This window comes from Leptonychotes weddellii, chromosome X (genome assembly GCF_054177405.1).
Source record: "Leptonychotes weddellii isolate Sample4059 chromosome X, ASM5417740v2, whole genome shotgun sequence".
NCBI lineage: Eukaryota > Metazoa > Chordata > Mammalia > Carnivora > Phocidae > Leptonychotes > Leptonychotes weddellii.
The window spans coordinates 47,186,490-47,204,913 of NC_138385.1; the positions used below are offsets into that span (position 1 = coordinate 47,186,490).

General features: G+C 35.4%; 1 protein-coding gene across 3 annotated transcripts in view; it reads left to right on the top strand.

Moving 5' to 3' along the window:
* Positions 1-18,424, top strand: part of CHM (CHM Rab escort protein) — a 191,340-nt gene that overhangs the window by 139,424 nt on the left and 33,492 nt on the right. For all 3 annotated transcript variants that reach the window (XR_014141263.1, XM_081808560.1, XM_081808561.1), the window contains exon 12: positions 3,924-4,020. Coding sequence is in view for 2 of the 3 variants with exons in the window: in XM_081808560.1 (XP_081664686.1) it covers positions 3,924-4,020 (97 nt within the window). In the remaining variant the exon portion in view is untranslated. The remainder of the gene's footprint in view (positions 1-3,923; positions 4,021-18,424) is intronic.

Sequence of the window (18,424 nt, forward strand, 5' to 3'; positions counted from 1 at the left end):
TTTTTTTAAAGATTTTATTTATTTATTTGACAGAGAGAGACACAGCGAGAGAGGGAACACAAGCAGGGGGAGTGGGAGAGGGAGAAGCAGGCTCCCCGCAGAGCAGGGAGCCCGATGTGGGACTCGATCCCAGGACCCTGGGATCATGACCTGAGCCGAAGGCAGTCGCTCAACCGACTGAGCCACCCAGGCGCCCTGACTGTATTTAAATTTTTAAAAATTAGACATGATGGTTGTAGGAAACAGAAGAAATACAGGCATACCTCAGAGATATTGTGAGTAGTTCCAGACCACCGCAGTAAAACAAATGTCACAATAAAGCAAGTCAAATGATTTTTTTGGTTTCCCAGTGCATATAAAAGTTATGTTTACTAAAACTACACTGTAGTTTATTAAGTGTGCAATATAGCATTATGTCTAAAAAATGTACTTACCTTAATTAAATGCTTTATTTCTAAACACTGCATCCATCTTCTGAGCTTTCAGTAAATTCTAATCTTTTTTGCTGGTGGAGGGTCTTGCCTTGATGTTGATGGCTGCTGACTGATCAGGGTGGTGGTTATTAAAGGTTTGGGTGACTATGACAATTTCTTAAAATAAGACAATAATCTTTTCTGCATCATTTAACTCTCCTTTCATGAATGGTTTCTCTGGCATACAATGCTTTTTGATGGCATTTTACCCACAGGAGAAATTCTTTGAAAATTGGGAGTCAGTCCCAGCAAAATCTGTTTTGTTTTATCAACTAAGTTTATGTCATATCTAAATCCTTTGTTGTCATTTCAACAATCTTCACAACATCATTGTCAGAAGTAGATTCCATCTCAAGAAACACTTCTTTGCTCATCCATGAGAAGCAACTCCTCATTTATTAAAGTTTTATCATGAGATTGCAGCCATATAGTGCTTTCTTCAAGCTTCACTTCTAATTCTAGTTGTCTTGCTGTTTCCACCACATCTGCGGTTACTTCCTCCACTGAAGTCTTGAACCCCTCAAAGTCATTCCTGAGGGTTGGAACCAACTTCCTCCAAACTCCTATTAATTTTGATATTTTGACCTCTTCCCATTAATCATGAGTATTCTCAATGGCATCTAGAATGGTGCATTCTTTGCAGAAGGTTTTCAAATTATTTTGCTCAGATCCATCAGAGGAATCACAATCTATGGCAAAGTCAAAATTACTCCTAGATCCATAAACTGCAGAAAATATGTTGTGTTATCAGGCATGAGAACAACATTAATCTTAAACATCTTCATCAGAACTCTCGGGTGACCAGGTTCACTGTCAATGAGCATTCATATTTTATTTTATTTTTTTTTAAGATTTTATTTATTTGAGAGAGAGAGAATGAGTGTGAGAGAGCGCACACATGAGAGAGGGGAGGGTCAGAGGGAGAAGCAGACTCCCTGCTCAGCAGGGAGCCCGATGCGGGACTCGATCCCAGGACTCCAGGATCATGACCTGAGCCGAAGGCAGTCACTTAACCAACTGAGCCATCCAGGCGTCCCGAGCATTCATATTTTAAAAGCAATCTTTTCTGAGCAGTAGGTCTCAGCAGTGGGCTTAAAATACTCAGTAAACCATGTTGTGTCATCCAGGCTTTGTTGTTCCATTTACAGAGCACAGGGAGAGTAGATTTAGCATAATTCTTAAAGGCCCTAGAATTATTGTAATGGTAAATGAGCATTGGCTTCAACTTAAAGTCACCAGCTACAGTAGCCTTTAAAGTCAGCCTGTCCTTTGAAACTTTGAAGCCAGGTCTTGACTTCTCTCTTGCTATGAAAGCCCTAGATGACATCTTCTTCCAATAGAAGACTGATCTACCTGGAAAATTTGTACTTTCATGTAGCCACCTTCATGAATTATCTTAGCTACATTTTCTGGATATCTTGTTGCAGCTTCTATATCAGTATTTGCTATTTCACCTTGCACTTCTTTATGGAGATGGCTTCTTTCCTTAAAGCTCGTGAACCAACTTGGCTAAGCTTCAAACTTTTCTGTAACTTTCTCACCTCTCTCAGCCTTCACAGAATTAAAAAGAGTTAGGGCCTTGCTCTATATTTGGTTTTGGCTTAGGGAATGTTTTAGCTGGTTTGATCCAGACCACTGAAACTCTCCGTATCAGCAATATGGCTGTTTCCCTTTCTTATCATTCTCATGTTCACTGGAGTAGCACTTTTAATTTCCTTCAAGAAGTTTTCCTCTGCATTTACAACTTGGCTAGCTGTTTGGCACAAGATGCCTGGCTTTTGGCCTATCTCGGCTTTCAATGCGCCTTTCTCACTAAGCTTAATTATTTCTAGCTTTTGACTTAGAATGAGAGATGTGTGACTCTTCCTTTCATTTGAACACTTAGAGGCCATTATAGGGTTATTAATTTGCCTAATTTCAATATCATTGTGTCTCAGGGAATAGGGAGGCCCAAGGAGAGGGTAGAGACTGGGGAATGCTTGGTTGGTGGAACAGTCAGAGCACACAAAACATTTATCAGTTAAATTTGCTATTCTATATGGGCACAGTTCATGGAGCCCCTAAACAATTACAATAGTAACATCAAAGATCACTGATCCCAGATCACCATAACAAATATATTAATGAAAAAGTTTGAAATATTGTGAGAATTACCGAAATGTGACAGAGACATGAAGTAAGCAAAATGCTGTTGGAAAAAACCAATAGACTTGCTCAATGCAAGGTTGCCACAAACCTTCAATTGTAAAAAAAAAAAAAAAAAAAAATGTAGTATTTGCAAAGTGCAGTAGAGAGAAGTGCAATAAAATGTGGTATGCCTGAACTTCCATGTTGGTGCAGTCCCTAAGATACCTTTCTGGTTATGCACATGTTTTTAGTTATAATCATTTGATAATTATTGTACAACATTAGATTCATGTTTTAGTGGTTCCTCTCTCTTTAAGGTACAACATTTTGTATCATGGACAGCCAGTAGCAAAAGGGAGTTAAGAGGAATATGGAGAACACAGTTTTTGAGACATATTAAACCCCAAAATGGACTTACGAGGAATATGATAGTAGAATAGTCAGGGTTATTAAAAGAATTTCTGTTCTGAAAACTTGTAGGCATTTCCTGTGTGGGCTATCAATGTGACATCACCAGTCAAAATCTAGGCATTTAGTGCTCACAGATAAAAGTATAAATAGGGCTTTACCTTTTGGCAAGTATTTTATATATGAGAGGATATAGTTTCTTCAGATTGAAGATTATTGAGAATTCATATTGAAACTATTGGTTTTATAGAGAAACATTGACCTGATGGTCATTTAAAGTTGTAAGTATAAAGCCATGTAATATATTAGTAGTGCCTATAGCATATCAGCATACTGCATATCAATAAACGTTACTTAAAAATAATTTTCCACTTTACTCTAAATTCTGGGTTTCTAATTTTATTAATGGAGTCCTTAAATTAATTTGAAGACCTTCATTTTGAAACATTTTGGTATCTTTGCTTATTTCAATATCTTTGGGATTTATAACATTTTTAAATTTTAATACTCTATATCTGCTTCTAGCCATTATGAATAATCAAAATTGATTTAATATGATCTGTTTTCAAATACTGAAGTGTATACAATTCAGAAATAAGTCATAATTGAATCCTTTGAAAATAAGTGAAGAATTAAATATTAAAGATATTTGAAATATTCATTGTCTATGAATTATATGAATGCAATGTATATGATATATAAGTATATAAATAATGCAGAAATTTGATGTTCAGACACATGTTCATGTTACATGTTTCAAATTCTGTTCTGAATTAAACCCTTACAAGTTAAATTTTTTCAAACATCAATGGAGTTTGAGAAAAGACACAGTTTGAAAGTAAACTGCACTTTAATGATAGAATAATGAAAATGAGATCTACCAGCTATGTCTAATATTTTGTTTCCACTTTTTAGATTTCGATTTTGACAGTGCCAAGAGAGGAACCAGGAACTTTTGCTGTTCGAGTCATTGAGTTGTGTCCTTCAACAATGACATGCATGAAAGGCACATGTAAGCACAGTAGAATTTAGTCGTCTTGTGTGCTTGTTGAGGAGGTAAAGGGGGGCAGCCATTGATAAAGTTGTCTGGGTTCTGTTTATAGTTTTGCCATATATTTTTTTATTCACACTATTTGTTCACACGCTTTATGTTCATACAGTAAGTCATTTTATACCTTCCCCTTGCCTCTAATCATGTTTGTGGCTACATCTTCATAGGCACAATTTATAAACCCTCCAGGGAAAGAATTGCTGTGACTTTCCAGTTCATTCTGTAATTTTACTTAAGCTTATTAGGAATATACTTTCACAAAATTTATTTTCTCTACTGTTAGTTTTCTTCTTTGCTTTTCCTTAGAATTCTTAATCCAGTTTATGAACTTCTACCATATGTAAATCCTCTATTTTTTATGAGTCTAAAGTTAGGTACTACTTCATGTTCTTTTACCAATATGTATCAAAATTTCTGTCTCTAACACTGTCAGATACCATGCTTGTAGAATGTATTTCTTAAAGGTGTTTCACTAAGTAGAAATCAGCAAGGATACATTGGATATCATTATGCCTAGACCTAAACTATGTACTGTAGGGATTACAAAAAGCAGAGGGTGGCATGCCTGATTTGAAATGTTCATAATCTTATTGCACACCTAATAGAACAAGACAGTATTAACTGTGTGCAGTGTATTCTGCTAGACATTTCAGGATAGGTAAAGATCAGTATGACATAGGCCTGACCTTAGGGGACTCAATCTACTGGGACAGATAAGACAAACACAAAAGTAGCTGTAAGAGGCAGAATATGAAAGTACCACCAGATCAGTACCAAAAAACAGTGGACTGTAGAGATTCATAGGAGGGAAGCAACAATGTCATTAGCTAGATTTTTTAAAATTCTGTAAATTTATATTGTTTTATTCAAACTGTTACATGAATTATGAGAAGCAGAAGACTAATCTGGTTTGGCATAGTCAATGAAAACATGACTATGTCTTCAAATGTAGAACTTCTACTTACTAAAAGATGTCAGAAATGTAGTTAAACAGAGAATTGGGAGCTTGTTGCCAGCAGGAAGAGTGAAGAAAACTTGTCCCTTATTGCTGTAATCCTAAATTTCAGTTTGAAAAGTAGCTCACTGATGGTTTTCTACCTTATATAGTGATTTGTGAATTAAGTAAATTTTTACCATGACAGTTACCATTATTTTTCCCTATTACCTTAACCGTTTTTTTTCATGTCTTTTTATCTGTGTTAGTATCTTAGATATAAAGTAAAACTACACTCATCTTTGGTTTTCTAAATTACATTTATTTTATGTTAGTGAATATTTTTGTAAACTTTTTTATAAATTTATTTTATTTTATTTTTCTGTTTGAAATATTTTTGTATGCCCAGTCTAATGATACATACTCACTATTGATGGTTTGAAAGATATAAAAAAAGTAAAATTACTATAATCCTTCTACCCATAGATGATAAACACTTGGTGTGTATTTCTTTATCTTGCTTTTTATATGTGTATACATATATATTTCCATAAATATGCAATACTATTTTATATATTGTTTTATAATCTGCTTTTTAAAAAGACTTAATACAACAAAAATCTTTTTGCGTGTCGATGATATTTTCAGTGATTGTGGGTATACCATTTTTATTTAATCCCATGCTGTTGAGATAAAGAGTTTTGAAAATTTTTACTTCATAGTCCTATAAAAAACAGCCTAATAAACAAATATTTGTGAAATTCCATTGTTTTTTAAAAACTGAGTGGAATTAGGGTGCCTGGGTGGCTCAGTTGGTTGAGCGACTGCCTTTGGCTCAGGTCATGATCCTGGAGTCCCGGGATTGAGTCCCGCATCGGGCTCCTTGCTCGGCGAGGAGTCTGCTTCTCCCTCTGACCCTCCCCACCTCATGCTTTCTCTCTCTCTCAAATGAATAAATAAGGTCTTTAAAAAAAAAAAAAAAAAACTGAGTGGAATTATTGGGTCAAAGTGTATAGTTTTTTTTTTATTTTGCAGTTATAGATTCAGAGATATTTGCAGAGATAGTACAGAGAAGTCCCATGTACCCTTCACCCAGTTTCTTCCAATAGTTATATTTTACCAAATTATAGTACAATGTCAAAACCAGGAGTTTGACATTGTTCTAATGTGCATATGTGATTTTATCACATATGTAGATTCTTAAGCGACCATCACCACAAGGATCCCTTGTATTGCCCATTTATAGCCATAGCTATATCCTTCCCTCCCCACACTAGTTACGTAATCCCTGGCAGCCACTAATCTGTTTTCTATCTCAGTAATTTTGTCATTTTGACAATGTCATATAAAATGAGTCATATAATAGGTAATCTTTTTTTTCTTTTTTAATTTTTTTCTTTTTTTATTTAAAACAATAGGTAATCTTTTGAATTTTTGTTGTTTTTTTTCTCAGTATAATTAAGGTTCACCCAACTTGTTGCATGTATCAATAGTACATTCCTGTTTATTGCTGAGTAGTAGTCCATGATAAGCTGTACTTCCTTCTGGCCTCCATGGTTTCTAATGAGAAATCTTCTGTTATTTGAGTTGTTTTTCCCCTGTAGGTACTGTGCTCCCCCCCACCCCAGGCTGCTTTCAAGATTTTTCTTAGTCTTTAATTTTGAAGTTTTAATATGATGTGTCTTGACATAGATTTCTTTGGAATTATTCTATGTGACATTTATGTAGCCTCTTGAATTTGCAGGTTTATATCTTTTGCCAAATTCAGAAAATGTTCATCCTTTTTTTCTTTGAATATTTTTCAGCCTTATCCTCTTTCTCTTCTTCTTCTGGGATTCATGTGACATGTATATTAGAACTTTCATTATAGTTCCACATGTCTCTGAAGCTCTGTTCCTTTTTTTAATTCAAAAATATTATTTGTATGCAAACAATGAATCATGGCACCTGGAGGTTGGAGAACTTCCTCATTACTGCAGAGTGATTATAGTGTAGGCTGTCTAGTAGGCCTCCACTGATTTCCACCCTGTTTAGGAAGAGCACAGGAGTGCCTTGTTACTGCTCCTCACATGGTCTTCATTGACAGGATGGAAGAGGAGAATGGTTTCATTACTCAGGCAGTGGTGGGAGTCCTGAACCTCCATTAGGCCTCCGCTGACACCACCCCAGTGTCTCATTACTGCTGGGGAGGGGTCAAAATCCAGGATGTTGTCATGGTCTTTACTGAAACTGCAGTTAAAAGTGAGGGGATAGAGAAACATTTATCCAGCAAAGGGATGTCAAAAGAAAGCCAGACTAGCAGTACTTAGACAAACTAGACTGTAACAAGAGACAAGGACATTATATAATAATAAAGGGGACAATCCAGCAAGAAGATATAACAGTTGTAAGTATTTATGCACCCAACATGGGAGCACCCAAATACATTAAACAGTTAATAACAAACATAAAGGAATTAATCGGTAGTAATATGATAATAGTAGAGAACTTAAACACCCTACTTACATCAATGGACAGATCATCCAAACAAAATCAGCATGGAAACAATGACACACTGGACCAGGTGAATTTAACAGGTATATTCAGAACATTCCATCCTAAAACAGCAGAATATATATTCTTTTCAAGTGTACATGGAATACTCTCCACTACAGATCAAATATCAGGTCACAAAAGAAGTCTCAACAAATTAAACAAGATCTAAGTCACACCATTCATCTTTTCTTCTTATTTTTTATTTTAATTCCTGATAGTTAACATACAGTGTTCTATTTGTTTCAGGTGTACAGTATTATGATTTGTCAGTTCCATACATCATCTAGTGCTCATCACAACAATTGCACTCCTTAATCCCCATCACATATTTTACCCATCCCCCCCACCTCCCTTCTGGTAACCATCAGTTTGTTCTCTTTAGTTAACAGTCTGTTTCTTACCTTGTCTCTCTTTCTTTCCCTTTGTCTCTTCTGTTTCATAAATTCCATATATGCATAAAATCATATGGTATTTGTCTTTCTCTGACTTATTTCACTTAGCATTATAGTCTCTAATTCCATCCATGTCATTGCAGTTGTCATGCAATTGTCATTATTTCATTTCTTTTACTGGCTGAATAATATTCCATTGTGTGTATACATACATACCACATCTTCTTTATCTATTTACAATTGATGTACACTTGTGCTGCTTCCATATCTTAGCTATTGAAAATAATGGTGCTATAAACATTGTGGTGCATGTATTCCTTTGAATTAGTGTTTTTGTATTCTTTGGGTAAATACCCAGTAGTGCAATTGCTGGGTCCTGTGGAAGTTCTAATTTTAACTTTTTGAGGAACCTACCATACTGTTTTCTACAGTGGCTGCACCAATAGGCATTACCACCAACAGTTCAAGAGGGTTCCTTTTTCTCCACATTCTTGCCAACACTTTTTGTTTCTTGTGTTGTTGATTTTAGCCATTCTGACAGGCATGAGGTGGTATCTCATTGTGGTTTTGATTTGCATTTCCCTGATGGTGAGTGATGTTGAGCATCTTTTCATGTGCCTCTTGGCCATCTCTGTCTTCTTTGGAAAAGTATATTCATGGTTTCTGCCTGTTTCTTAACTGGATTATTTGTTTTTAGGGTCTTGAGTTTAGTAAGTTTTTTACATATTTTGGATACTAACCCTATATCAGATATGTCATTTGCAAATATCTTCTCCCAATCCATAGGCTGCCTTTTAGTTTTGTTGATTGTTCCCTTCACTGTGCAGTAGCTTTTTATTTTGATAGTTCACTTTTGTTTTTGTTTCCTTTGCCTCAGGAGACGTATCTAGAAAAATGTTACCACAAATGTCAGAGAAGTCACTGCCTGTGTTCTCGTCTAGAATGTTTATGGTTTCAGGACTCACATTTAGGTCTTTAATCCATTTTGCATTTATTTTGTGTATGGTATAAGAAAGTGGTCCAGTTTCATTATTTTGCATGTTACCATGCACTGCTCCCAACCCCATTTATTGAAAAGACTCTTTTTCCCATTGGATATTCCTCTGTTTTGTTGAAGATTAATTCACCATATAATTGTAAGTTTATTTCTGGGTTTGCTATTCTGTTCCATTGATCTGTGCGTCTATTTTTGTGCCAGTACCATACTGTTTTGATTACTACAGCGTTGTAGTATAACTTAAAAACTGGAATTGTGATACCTCCAGTTTTATTTCTCTTTTTCAGGATTGCTTTGGCTATTTGGGATCTTTTGTGGTTCTGTGCAAATTTTAGGATTATTTGTTCTTATTTCTGTGAAAAATATTGTTGGCATTTTGATTGGGATTACATTGAAACTGTAGAATGCTTTGGATAGTATAGACATTTTAACAATATTTGTTTTTCCAACCCATGAACATGGAATGTCTTTCCATTTGTTTGTGTCGTCTTCATTTTCTTTCATCAATGTTTTATAGTTTTCAGAGTATAAATCTTTCACACCTTTGGTTAAGTTTATTCCTAGATATTTTATTGTTTTTGGTGCAATTGTAAATGGGACTATTTTCTTATTTCTCTTTTGGCTGCTTCATTATTGGTGTATAGAAATGCAGCAGATTTCTGTACATTGATTTTGTATCCTGCAATTTTCTTGAATTCATTTATCAGTTCTAGTAGTTTTGGGTACAGTCTTTCGGGTTTTCCATGTATAGTATCATGTTATCTGCAAATAGTGAAAGTTTTACTTCTTCCTTACTGATTTGGATGCCCTTTATTTCTTTTTGTTGTCTGATTTCTGTGGCTAGGACTTCTAGTACTATGTTGAATGTAAGTGGTGAGAGTGGACATCCTTGTGTTATTCCTGATCTTTGGGGAAAAACTCTCAGTTTTTCACCATTGAGTATGATGTTTGCTGTGGGTTTTTCATATAAGGACTTTATTAAGTTGAGGTATGTCTCCTTTAGACCTATTTTGTTGAGGTTTTTTATCATGAATGGATGTTGTACTTCATCAAATGCTTTTTCTGTGTATATTGAAATGATTATATGGTTTGTATTCTTTCTCTTATTGATGTAATGTTATCAGTTTGATTGATTTGCAGATATTGAAACCACCCTTGCATCCCACAAATAAATCCCATTTGATTGTGGTGAATGATTTTTTTAAATGTGTTATTAGATTCGGTTTGCTAGTATTTTGTTGGGGATTTTTGCATCTGTGTTCATCAGAGATATTGGCCTGTAGTTTTCTTTTTTTGTGTTATCTTTATCTGATTTTAATCTCAGGGTGATACTGGCCTCATAGCATGAACTGGAAGTTTTCCTTTTCTATTTTTTGAAATAGTGTGAGAAGAATAGACATTAACTCTTCATTAAATGTTTGGTAGAAATGACCTGTGAAGCCATCTGGTCCCACACTTTTGTTTGTCGGGACTTTTTTGATTACTGATTAAATTTTAGTTGCTGGTAATCACTCTGTTCAAATTTTCTATTTATTCCTGTTTCAGTTTTGGCAGGTTATATATTTCCAAGAATTTATCAATTTCTTTTAGGTCATCTAATTTGTTGGCATATAGTTTTTCATAATATTCTGTGTTTCTGTGGTATTGGTAGGTATTTCTCTTCTCTCATTTGTGATTTTATTTATTCCAGTCCTTTCTCTTTTTTTCTTGATATGTCTGGCTAGTGGCTAATAATTTTATTATTAATTTTATAAATAAAATTATATTAAATATAATAATATTATATTTATATTTATATAATATATTATATATTATATATAATTTAATAATAAAATTATAAATAATAATTATTATTTATGTTAAATATTATTTATATTAAATATTATTATAATTTATAAATAATAATTATTAATAATAAACTATTATTATTAATAATAAACTTCCAGCAGGTGGCTCTGTGCTTCTGCTGAGGGATTGGGGAGGGAAATGGCACCTGCTAGTTCTTTGTTCCCAGAGGGGAGTCTATGAACACTGCCTCTCTAGGATATGCTCCAAGATGAGCAGATAACCTGCCCATTCTGTTGCTCAGGGACTCTTCAGATCACTGTTTCCATGCTGTATGTCCGTGGACTGTTTGTACTGCCTTCTCCAACAGCAGCACAATGCACTCCAGTTCTCCCCCAGCCAAGCCCACTTACCTTTAAAACTGTAGAATTATGCCCTGCTGGTTGCAAGGACTGACGAAATTCGACTCTTCTCACTCTAAGCCAATTGCTATGGGGATTTGTTTTCCCCATGGGCTCCCCTGTGTGTTAGTCCATCTCTCAACCTTCTGCACCTGTTACTCCCTCCCCACCATAGCATCCACAATCCTTTTCTCTCTCAAAACATGTCTCTGCACTTCCAACCTTCTTTTGTGTGGCCTTTTTTCTACCTTTAGTTGTGGAGTTTGTTCTGTAAGTCTGCAGGGTGATTTCTGGAGTATTTAGGGTGATTTGGTAGTTAGCTACTTGTGTTTGTGGGACAAAGTGCTCCTAGGGTCCTCATACTCCATTGCCATCGTCCCACACCATGCATCTTTTCTGACCACAATTTTGTGAAACTGAAAATCAGCCACAAGAAGAAATCTGGAAAGAGCACAAATACATGGAGGTTAAATAATGTGCTGCTAAACAATAAATGGGTTAATGAAGAATTCAAGGAAGAAATGAAAGAATACATGGTAACAAATGAAAATGAACACACAATGGTTCAAAACATTTAGGATGAAGCAAAAGTGGTTTTAAGAGGAAACTTTATTACAATACATGCCTACCTCAAGCAGCAAAATAAAATCTCATATAAAGAACCTAACCTACACCTAAAGGAGCCTCCAAAAGAACAAACAAAACCCAAAACTGGCAAAAGGAAGGAAATAAAGATTAAAGCAGAAATATATGATACAGAAACATGAACAGATCAATGAAACCAGGACCTGGTTCTTTGAAAAAATAAATAAAATTGATAAATCTCTAGCCAGACTTACCAAAAAAAGGACTCAAAATCACAACTAAAACACCACAGAAATACAGTTGTAAGAGAATATTCCCAAAAAATTATATGCCAACAAATTGGACAACCTAGGAAAAATGGATAAATTCCTAGAAACACATAACCTACCAAAACTGAAGCAGGAAGAAATTGAAAATTTGAACAGACTGATTACCAGCAATGAAATTGAATCAATAATCATAAAACTCCAGGACCAGAGGGCTTCACAGGTGATTTCTAAGAAACATTTAAAGAAAAGTTTATTCCTTTTCTTCTAAAAATATTATAAAAATAGAACAGGAAGCAAAACTTCCAAATTCATTCTTTGAGGGCTTCATTACCCAGATAACAAGACTAGATAAAGTCACCACAATAAAACAAAACCAGAGGCCAGTATCTCTGATGAACATAGATGCAAAAATCCCCAACAAAATACTAGCAAACCAACTCCTACAATACCTTAAAAAAAATCATTCATCACGATCAAATGGAATTTATTTTCTGGATCCAAGGGTGGTTCACTATATGCAAATCAATCAATGTGATGCATCATATCAGTGAAAGAAAGGATACAAATCATATGATCATTTCAGTAGACACAGAAAAAGCATTTGATGAAGTTAAACATCTATTCATGATAAAACCCTCAACAAAGTAGGTCTAGAGGAGACATACCTCAACATAATAAAGTCCTAGCCACAGAAATCAGACAACAAAAAGAAAAAGGGCATCCAAATCAGTAAGGAAGAAGTAAAACTTTCACTATTTGCAGATGACATGATACTATATATGGAAAACCCGAAAGACTGTACCCAAAATTACTAGAACTGATAAATGAATTCAAGAAAGTTGCAGGATACAAAATCAATGTACAGAAATCTGTTGCATTTCTATACACCAATAATGAAGCAGCCAAAAGAGAAATTAAGAAGACAGTTCCATTTACAGTTGCACCAAAAACAATGATATATCTAAGAATAAACCAAAGAAATGAAAGATTTATACTCTGAAAACTATGAAACAATGATAAAAGAAATTCAAGATGGCGTAAAGAAATGGAAAGACATTCCATGTTCATGGGTTGGAAGAACAAATATTGTTAAAATGTCTACTGTGCAAAGTAATATACATATTTAATGCAATCCCTATCAAAATTCCAACAGTGTTTTCATAGATCTACAAGAAACAATCCTAAAATTTGTATGTTATCACAAAAGACCCTGAACAGTGAAAACAGTCTTTTTATTCTATCATCATTGAATGTCAGGGCACTATTTTGTTTATTGTAAGATAGGAAAAAGCCCATAGTTCTAAGGCTGGCACAATAGGATGATGATTTATGACTAGAGAAAGAAAAGTATATGAGGGCAGCATTTTTTTTTTTTTTAATTTTCAGCATCAGCACAGTGATATGCTATATGGGTCCTGAATCAGAAAAAATTATGTCTGAACCCCTGCTCTGCCACTTACTGAAATATGTGATTTTAGGTAATCTAATTAAACTCCATTAGCCTTAGTTTCCCAATCTATAAAATGGAACTAATGGTACCTACTTCATAGGGTTATCTTAAGAAATACATGAAATAACTAATGGGAGTATGTACCCCATTACTCCCAGCAAATACGTGATGATAACTGTTGTTGTTATTATTATTATTAATATTATATTTCAAAGATAAATATCACCATATGACCTTGGACAAATGATCTTGCCATCTCTGTGGTTCCTCTAGGCAGGCCTAAAAAGACCTACACAGTAGTCTTCAATTATTTTATTTTATTTTATTTCAGTATAGGTAACATACAGTGTTGTATTAGTTTCAGGTGTACAATATAGTGATGCAACAATTTCATACATCACCCAGTGTTCATCATGACAAGTACACTCAATCCCCATCACCTATTCATCCATTGCCTCACATTCTTACCCTCTGGTAAACCATCAGTTCTCAGTAGTTAAGAGTATGTTTCTTGGTTTGTCTCCATCTCTCTCTCTCTCTTTTTTATTTTTGCTCAATTGTTTCCTTTCTTAAATTCCACATATGAGTGAAATCATACGGTATTTATCTTTCCCTGACTGACTTCTCTTAGCATTGTACTTTCTAGCTCAATCCATGTTGTTGCAAATGGCAAGATTTCATTCTTCTTTACTGCTGAATAAAGTTCTACATACACCCCACATCTTCTTTATCCATTCATCTATCACTGAATACTTGGGTTGCTTCCATAATTTGGCTAGTGTAAATGCTGCGATAAACAGGGGTGAATGTATCCATTCGAATTAGTGTTTTTGTATTTTTGGGGTAAATTGCCAGTAGTGTCATTAATGGATCATATGGTAGTTCTATTTTTAACTTTTTGAGGAACCTCTGTACTGTTTTCCACAGTGGCTGCACCAGTTTGCATTCCCACGAACAGCGCACAAGTGTTCCTTTTTCTCCACATCCTTGCCAACATCTGTTGTTTCTTTTTTTTATTTTAGACATTCTGACAGGTGCGAGGTGATATGTCATTGTAGTTTTGATTTACATTTCCCTAATCCAAAGCATTCTTGAAAAAGAAATAATAATTCCAGGCTTCAATTTATATTATAAGCTATAGTAATCAAAACAGTATGGTACTGACCCAAAAAAAGACACAGATCAATGGAACAAATAGAAAACCCAGAAATAAACCCACAGTTACATGGTAAATTAATTTTTAACAAAGGAGGAATGAGTATACAGTAGGAAAAAGATAGTCTCTTTAGCAAATGGAGTTGGGGAAGCCTAACAGCAGCATGCAAAATAATGAAACTGGACCTCTTTATTTGACGATAGACTAACATAAATCCAGAATGGATTAAAGACCTAAATGTGAGAGCCAAATCCATAAAAATCCTAGAGGGCACAGGTGGTAATTTTTCTGACATCTGCTACATTATATGTCTCCTGAGACAAGGGAAACAAAAGCAAAAATAAAACACTGGGACTACATCAAAATAAAAAGCTTTTGCATAGTGAAGGAAACAGTGAACAAAACTAAAAGGCAACCTATGGAATGTGTGAAGATATTTGCATATGACATTCTATAAAGGGCTCCTATCTAAAATATATAAAGAACTTCTACAACTCAACACCTGAAAAACAAACAATCCAATTTAAAAATGGACAGATGACATGAACAGATATTTCTCCAAAGAAGACATACAGATGGCCAATGGAGTCATGAAAAGATTCTCAGTATCACTTAAAATCAGGGAAATGCAAATCAAAACTACAATGAGCTGTCACCTCACACCTGTCAGAATAGTTAAAATCAACTCCAGAAACAACAGGTGTTGGTGAGGCTGTAGGAAAAAAGGAGCACTTGTGCATTGTTGGTGCCAATGTAAACTGGTGTGGCCACTGTGGAAAACAATATAGAGGTTCCTCAGAAAGTTAAAAATAGAAGTACTTTACAATCCAGTAATGGCATTTTACCAAGAAGTACGAAACACTAATTTGAAGGAATACATGCACCCCTCTATTTATTGCAGCATTATTTACACTAGCCAATTTATGGAAGCAGCCCATGTGACCATCAATAGATGAATGGATAAAGAAGATGTGGTTTATATATGCAGTGGAATATTATTCAGCCATAAAAAGAATGAAATCTTCCCATTTGCAACACCATGGATGCAGCTAGAAATTACAATGCTAAGCGAAATAAGTCAGAAAATGGCAAATACCATCTGATTTCACTCATGTGGAATTGAAGAAACAAAACATGATCAAAGGAAAAATAAAAGAGAGACAAGCCAAGAAACAGACTCTTCACTATAGAGAACAAATGATGGTTATCAGGGGCGCCTGGGTGGCTCAGTTGGTTGGGTGACTGCCTTCGGCTCAGTTCATGATCCTGGAGTCCTGGGATGGAGTCCCACATCAGGCTTCCGGCTCAGCGGGGAGCCTGCTTCTCCCTCTGACCCTCTCCCCTCTCATGCTGTTTTTTTTTCTCTCTCTCTCTCTCTCAAATAAAATCTTTTAAAAAGAATGATGGTTATCAGAGGGGAGGTAGGTAGAGAGATGGCTGAAATATGTGATGAAGATTAAGGAGTACACTTACCATGATGAGCACTGAGTGACGTACAGAATTGTTGAATCACTATCTCGTTCACTTGGAACAAAAATGACAGTGTATGTTAACTGTACTGGAATTAACATAAATTTTTAAAAGGGGAGAGTGAGAAGATTGTGAGGAAAAACACATCTTCATCAGCTCCAGAAATGACCTCATTACAGCAAATGTGCTCGAGCCTCCAGGGGCTTCAGAAGGTTAGGACAGTTTGTGGAAAATTTAGGCCAAAATATGGTCTCTGGACCAGCCATGGCTTATCTGGAGACTTGTTGGAAATATATGAAAACTGAACCCTGGCCTACTACTTCAGAAACCGTGTTCTGAGAAGCCCTGTAGGTGATTCAGAAATACATGAAAGTTTGAAAGCCACTGCTACAAAGGAATGAGATGCCTTTTTAGGGTGAAAAAGTGGTGTCAAAGCAAAGATTGCATCAAAGTTTAAAAGACAAGGAAAACCTTATTGAAGAGTATTGCAAAAAAGAGAGAGGGCAGAACAACTCAGTCTGAATTCCAACTCCCCTGAGGTAGAGGGTGGGAGGGTTTTTAAGGCCTGGGGTGAGCTAATGACAAAGTACTAGAGGATATTGGCAGTGCAATTGTAAATGGGATTGAGTCCTTAATTTCTCTTTCTTCTGTCTCATTGTTAGTGTATAGAAATGCAACTGATTCTGTGTGTTGATTTTCTATCCTGCAACTTTGCTGAATTCATGTATCAGTTCTAGCAATTTGTTTATGGAGTCTTTTGGGTTTTCTACATATGGTATCATATTGTCTGCAAAGAGTGAAACTTTGACTTGTTTCTTGCCAATTTGGATACCTTTTTTTTTTCTTTTTGTTGTCTGCTTGCTGAGGCTAGTACTTCCAAACTGTTAAAGAATGGTGAGATTGGACATCCCTGTCATGTTCCTGACCTTAAGGGAAAAGCTCTCACTGTTTCCCCATTAAAAATGATATTCACTGTAGGCTTCTCATAGATGGCTTTTATGATTTTGAGGTATGTTCCCTCTATTCCTACACTGTGGAGAGTTTTAACCAAGAAAGGATGCTATATTTTGTCACATGCTTTTTCTGCATCTATTGAGAGGATCATATGGTTCTTGTCCTTTTTTTAATGTGGTGTATGATATTGATTGATTTGAGGTTGTTGAACCACCCTTGCAGCCCAGGAATAAATCCCACTTGGTTGTGATGAATAATCTTTTTTTTTTTTTTAAAGATTTCATTTATTTATCAGAGAGGGAGAGCATAAGCCAGGGGGAAGGGGCAGAGGGAGAGAGAGAAGCAGACTCCCCACTGAGCAGGGAGCCTAATGCAGGGCTTGATTCCAGAACCCTGAGATCATGAGCTGAGACAAAGGCAGATGCTTAATTCACTGAGCCACCCAGGCACCCCAATAATCCTTTTAATGTACTGTTGGATCCTATTAGCTAGTATCTTGGTGAGAATTTTTTGCATCTATGTTCATCAGGGATATGGTTCTGTAATTCTCCTTTTTGATGGGGTCTTTGGTTTGGAGATCAAGGTAATGCTGGCCTCATAGAAGGAGTTTGGAAGTTTTCCTTCCATTTCTGTTTTTTGAAACACCTTCAGAAGAATAGGTATTAATTTTTCTTTAAATGTTTAGTAGAATTTCGCTGGGAGGCCATCTGGTCCTGGACTCTTGTTTGTTGGGAAATTTTTGATTACTGATTCAATTTCTTTGCTGGTTATGGCTCTGTTCCGGTTTTCTATCTCTTCCTGTTTCAGTGCAGATAATTTATATGTTTCTAGGAATGCATCCATTTCTTCCAGATTGCCTAATTTGTTGGCATATACTTGCTCATAATATGCTCTTATAATTGTATTTCTTTGGTGTTGGTTACGATCTCCTCTTTATTTATGATGTTATTTATTTCAGTTCTCTCTTTTTTCTTTTTGATAAATCTGATGGGGTGTTTATCGATCTTGTTAATTATTTCAAAGAACCAGCTCCTAGTTTCATTTATCTGTTCTGCTGTTCTTTTGATTTCTGTTTCACTGATCTCTGCTCTAATCTTTATTATTTCTTTTCTCCTGCTGGATTTAGGCTTTATTTGCAGTCTTTCTCTAGCGCCTTTAGTTGTAAGGTTAGGTTGTGTATTTGAGACTTTTCCTGTTTTTTAGAACGGCCTGTATTGCTATGTACTTCCCGTTAGGACCACCTTTGCTGCATCCCAAAGGTTCTGAACAGTTGTGTTTTCATTTTTATTTGTTTCCATGAATTTTTTAAATTCTTCTTTAATTTTCTGGTTGACCCGTTCATTCTTCAGTAGGATGTTCTTTAACCCCCATGTATTTGTGTTCCTTCCAAATTTTCACTTGAGATTGTATTCAAGTTTTAAAGCATTATGGTCTGAA